Source organism: Pelodiscus sinensis, chromosome 5 (genome assembly GCF_049634645.1).
Source record: "Pelodiscus sinensis isolate JC-2024 chromosome 5, ASM4963464v1, whole genome shotgun sequence".
In the NCBI taxonomy this organism is placed as follows: Eukaryota; Metazoa; Chordata; order Testudines; family Trionychidae; genus Pelodiscus; species Pelodiscus sinensis.
This window is the reverse complement of record NC_134715.1, coordinates 114,580,500-114,586,499: the sequence shown is the minus strand read 5'-3', so window position 1 is coordinate 114,586,499 and position 6,000 is coordinate 114,580,500. Positions and strand designations below refer to the sequence as shown.

General features: G+C 40.1%; 1 protein-coding gene across 1 annotated transcript in view; it reads right to left on the bottom strand.

Annotated features, from left to right (window-relative positions):
- Positions 1–3,239: 3,239 nt before the first annotated feature.
- Positions 3,240–6,000, bottom strand: part of TRMT44 (tRNA methyltransferase 44 homolog) — a 28,985-nt gene continuing 26,224 nt past the window's right edge. The window contains exon 11 of the mRNA XM_014576097.3: positions 3,240–3,833. Coding sequence (XP_014431583.1) covers positions 3,601–3,833 — 233 coding nt within the window. The 3' untranslated portion in view covers positions 3,240–3,600. The remainder of the gene's footprint in view (positions 3,834–6,000) is intronic.

Here is a 6,000-nt window from a genome sequence, read left to right as displayed (position 1 = left end):
CTTACAGGCAGGGGAACCAACACCAACATAGTGATTGGCTGAAAATGATAACAAACATAGCTCTTCAAAACAGCACAACTTTCATTCATTTGGAACATGTCTCATCAAGTAGGCTATTCTGGTGATACCTGTAGATAGCCACTTATTGCTTTTCTCTGGTTCTTGGGACTGATCCAAAGCTGGGGTCAACTCTAGTGAAGTCAGGGTCAAGTCCTCACAGAACTCACTGGCACCCATTTTAACACAGAGGTTACGTCTTCACGGTGAGTTTCATGGTGAGGAAATATGCTAATGAGCAGGGCTCATGGCGAGTAGATTACAACCCGGAAGAACTGGATTTGGCCGATCTGCGCATGCGCAGATCGCCAGACAGCGCATCTGGCGAACGGGGATCATCACAACTCGGCGAATCCTGCTAATGAGGGACTCATTAGCATAAGTCACAACATCATTAGCATTTTCTGCCATTTCTTTTTGCGCAAGGGGTTTTTGCGCAAAAAGAAGCAATGTAGTCACTTCCGTTTTGCACAAAAACCCCGTTTTGCGCAAGATCCTTATGGCTGTCCCAGAGAGGCATCAGGATCTTGTGCAAAACAGGATTTTTGCGCAAAACGGAAGCAGCTATACTGCTTCTTTCTGTGCAAAAACCCCTTGCGCAAAAAGAAATGGCAGAAAATATGCTAATGATATAATGATTTATGCTAATGAGTCCTAATTAGCATATTTTCTGCCAGAAAAACTCACAGTGAAGACAAAGCCACTATGTATACCTGCAATACCATGCATGTGAACAGGAGCAATCATCTAGCATTTTTCTATTGCTAAAAATCTGTCAAGACATCCATCATTATATGTTGCCTCCTGGAGGAGTATGGGGCACTATTTTTATATTTTCTTTCATCTGTCATGACAAAAGTCAAATAAGGTCATGTTACCAAAGCAAGTGATGTTAGAAAATACATCAGTTTATGGGGCTTTGTACCACTTCTTTTCTTCCCCAGTTGCCTTTAATCTTTAGAAGTGGAATTACTTCACAGCTGAATCTGTGATGTATAAATCCCATTCTGGGATAGTGGACCATAGACAAAGTGGCAGGGTATTTACAGTAACCCTCCTCCTGATCTAATCTCACCTCTACATCTAGAAATTATTTATGAGGCTAACATTTTGATGAAAGAGCATGAGAAGGAAGGATATTTCTTCCAATCCTTTTCAAGTCAACGGGGTAGTGTCTTTAATTGGATGAGTTTTGTCAACCAATTTGTTGCCCAGTGATGGCTGGTGGGGAGGGAGAAAGCAGTCATGCATGCTTGATGACACAGGTTGCTGGCTTGGTATGTAGGGGAATGCAGAAAACAGACTTACATAGAGGAAGTCATTCTCTACAGCACACCAATTATAAGAAAACTGCACAATCGATGGAGACAAGGGTGTATTTAAAAATAGCTCAGACTGCTCTAGTATTGTACGTATTGATATCTATTTTGCTGAGGAAGAGATAGAGCAGAAAATTAGCACCCCCAAACTTTTTCTGACCCTACACAAGCTCCTACACAATGGAATTCATGCACTGGAGCTAGTGCACATGCTTAAAGCAAAGTACAGTTAGTTCCTTTCCTGAAGAGGGGCATTTGAGAACTATAGTTGTCGGGCAGGGAGAGCTACTCTTTCCCTAATTATGTCCATGCAAACCCGGTGGATTTTATTGCAATAAAAATGTTATTTTAGAGGAGGATTCTCCTCTCCATCAAACCCTACCTCAAATGTGTGATAGAAGTGTAGGTGGAGAGCCCAAACAGGGGATTTTAATATCTTCTCTTTGCTCTGCATGTATGTAGCCATGGCTAAAGATTAGTATAAAAAGACCAAAATGCACCCTGTGGTGCAGTAATGGGCATCCTAAGCTAGTAAATGGGCTGCACGAGTGGCCCTCCATCTCAGTCTTAACCACAGTCTTCCAGGATTTTACTAACTGCACTAAACATGCCTAGAATTTGTGTGGTGTGCCAACTGAACTGTAGAAGCGCTTTGGATGCAGGAGCACATGGCTCTCACAATCAATGCTCTGTGCAATCAGCATGCACCTTCCTTTATGCCCTTGCTTTATGTGGAGTAATAGTAGTAAGAAAAAAAAACTATGAGGATGGAAACCAGCAGAATCTGGCAACCCTGCACGTGGGCAATGGTAAACAAAATTTCTAGCGGGCAACGCATAGGACTTCTATAACTGCAGGTTGTCCACCACTGCGCTAGCATGCCACAGAGCAGATGGACTGGGGTGAGGGAAGGCCAGGGATTCGAGGGATTTTGCACAAAAAGGCGCTGTCTACACCGCACTTTTTTTGCGCAAAAACTTCTTGCGCAAAAGGGAAAGGAAGAGGAAATGCAAATGAGAGCGCAACATATACAAATGAGCACTCGATTTGCATTTGCTGTTCCGCAAGAGGCTCGTAGTGTAGAGCCTCATAGTGTAGACGTAGCCTAAGATGCACCATAGGCCCCACCATGGGTCTCACTACTGCCAGGGCACCTCACTCTAAGATGCAACAATGTTATCAGGCCAGGACTGAAACAACTCATTGTCCTAGAGACTGGACAGTGACCCTTCAACCCTATGATCATTTAACAGTTAATTTACACTACTGTTACAGAAGAATTTTGTTCTTTAAAGAAAACGTCATGTTCCACCGGAGCAGAGCTCAACCAACTGGAAGATGACAAGACATGCCATTGTTGTATGAGGAGAATAAATCTTGTCCCATCTGAGAAGTCAGCACAAAGTGTGTTTAATGATAACCTAATTCTAATTAACCTGTTCTTGGCGGAGAAGGCCAGCTTTTTCCCAAACAAACGCTTTTGAGTCCTCCATATTGGTTCCCTAATACTACACAAAGAATTCACCATTTTACACTTTAAAAGCAAAATCTGCAGCAGTTATCGTAGATTGAAATGTGGGAGGTAGACCATCAGTACACCAGCAAGGAGAGAGGGGGTGCTTCCCCAAATCAAAGAAAGGAATGAGAGCTCCCCTCAGCTTCTCTCAGAGAAGGACAGGCCATATTTCTCACTTCCTAATATCCCCTTTCCTTTTACCAGTGAACTATTTAGGATACCTGAGTGTCTTTTGGTTCACATCAGAAAAGGCAGCCTTAAGCAGATTGTCAAGCAAAATGACTGACTGGCTGGGGATGCGAATACATCACTGTACAGACAATCAATCAAAGATTTGAAGACTGTGCTGAGATTTTAAAGGCTGGTTTTACTTTTATGTTTGAACAAAACATAATAAAAATTCATGAAGAGTCAGACCACAGCTGCTTTGAAAATATAAAATCCTATATTTTCAGACAGTTACCAAAAATAAATAAATGGACATTTCCATATGGATGTCAACATTTTCAAAATTGTCCATAAAAATCCCTAAACAAAAAGAAAAAAAAAATCACTTGAAATCAGAAAGGGATTTATAAGAAACAGGATCAATACAACATACATCTAAATAACATATTTGATTTCAATACATTCTTCTTGCATTCAGAAGTCCATAAAATTAAGTGGAAATCCATTAATTTGTGCTGTTTAAGTGGAACCTGCAGTACTTTATTGTGGCTGTTTTTTCTTTTTCATAATCTGAGATTGCCTCAGCTCCTCAGTCCCATGAGCATATGGACAAGATTCAGAAGTCAGACAACAGCCATCAGGATGGTGAATGAAAAACCAACAGAGACGTGTTTTAAAAGCGTCTGCAGAAAATCTTCGTTTTACTTCTGGCTTGGTTCGCTTTGATATTTTCTCTTCTCTCCAGTCACGAAAACAAACTCTTCCATTTAGAACTGAGGGGTTAAAAAACAAACAAACAAACAAAAACCCCCACACACAAATCATTATAACAATATCAATAGGACTATACTAGTCATCTGTGAATACAAATGGTTTTTTCATGAAAAACTAAAATGCACTGGGTAGATACTTGCATGGGAGTAGAAAAATGTATACAATTGAGAGGGTATATTAAATCTTCTTTGGAGCCTATATATGTTCCTACTTACTGGAGAATTCACTGTTATATAGAACAGTTTTAGGGCACTATTTGCAGTCTGTGTTGAACAGATCTGATTACAGATAGTAGTCAGAAATAGGATCTAAATGATTTCACAGGATATAGCAAATACACAACTGTACAAGTCAGGGCTACTCAATACATGGCCCACAGCCCATTTCTTTGCTGTTTGGGTTCATATGGAGCTCAACACTTGGCCCACGGATGAGAGCCAAAACAAAAAAGTAGTCAATATAATGGTCATCTGTTTATATGCATTTTAATAGTTAAATTCCTGGACTTTCATTGCTCATTAAAAGTGCTGTCATAAGGGTAGAAATCGGGTAAATGTTGCATTTTATTAATATCAGCAGAACTGACTTAAATGGGGCCTGTGTGTTGTGTAGTTTTGCCTTAATCTTTGTATTCATGCTGGTCAGTGTAAAAGAAGCTATTTGCATGTATATGCAACCACACTTAAGTTGCGTCCCTCAGCATGTGCTGAGAGTATCATTGTGGCTTACAACGTTGAGTAGCCCTGATATAAATAATAAAACACTGTGTGTAGGAATATAGATGTACCTCTCAAAGAGCTGCAGATACCAGAAAGTAACATCCTTCTCTTTAAATGGCATAGATAGTACACAAATGTTGGGACAGCCCAACCCAAACAAGAGACAGAGTTAGCCCTGTAGTGATAACTCTTGGCTTCAAAACACCTGGCATGTAGTTATAAAATTTGTATCTGCATCAGAATGACAGTACACAAAGATGGTTCTACAAATACATTAATCTATTGCTTTATGGGCATAGCATCGTTTGAATTTCTATGCCCTAGTTCAACTGACTAGGGGTGGGGTGGGGAATTTTTTTTAAGTTAGGGCCACTGATCCTCAGAAAAATCTGGTAGGGGCCACACACAAGTAAGCAAAAAAGAAAAACCTCATTGACCTGGCCCCTAAGTGAGAAGGAGGAAAAAAATAAAACTCAAAACCCTCACTGATATGGCCCCCAACTGAGAAATGGGGAAAGAAGAAGAAGAAGAAAAAAAAGATATTCCCCTCCTTTCTTTCACACTGTGTGCCTTCACTCTTCTCAGTGGGTATTAACTCTAACCCATCTCCATCTTGTTAACTCTAGTACTTTTCCTAATGATGGTCTCACAGTTCCACAAACAATAGCATTAGAAGGCACAAATGTTTATCAACACTGTGACATTAACACTTTTCAGTGCAAGGACTAAAATCATAGAAACTCATTGTGTAGATGTAACATTATCTAGGCTTTCATATTATTACTTGAGACTACTATGCATCTACTCATTTCCTCTCACTTCCACTCACTCCCTATCTTTAAAACAAAGATACACATATTCTGGCAACTTACAACCTTTCCACTGGTACCTGCTGTTTCACTGCACAATTGTCCAGTGACAGTTGATGCCCATATTTCTGCTAATGTGGCATTGCTGGACCCAGGAACTGAAAACTCTTTATAAAAACACCAACTTTATACAGATCTATGCACCAAACTTTTGAAAAATGTTAGTTAAGTAGTATTATTCTGCTGCTAGACATCAATGCTGCAAAAAACATCCTACAGTGACAGCAGCAAAAAGAAAACTGAAAAAAATCAACAGAACGTTAAAAAAAAAATTATTTTGCTAGTAGATTACTATTTTGCCAAGCTGCTGCAGCCTGTGTAAATCTGTCAAGTCTCAGGTAATTAGAGGCTCTTGTGTAGACCAGCTGTCTTATGTTGGCATTTTTCTCTGTAGTGCTAAGTCATAATGAAATGCTGCAGAAGACTTTCTTACTTTGCAACTGACTTCCTTCTACACTTTGACCGTTGTAGGGGCAGGGAAAAGGTTTTCTCCAATCTAGTCAAACTGTAGCCTTGTGCTTAGAATTCCTGCTGCAATAATATGAGAACCAGAAGGAAACGGTCTGTATGGGGAAGCA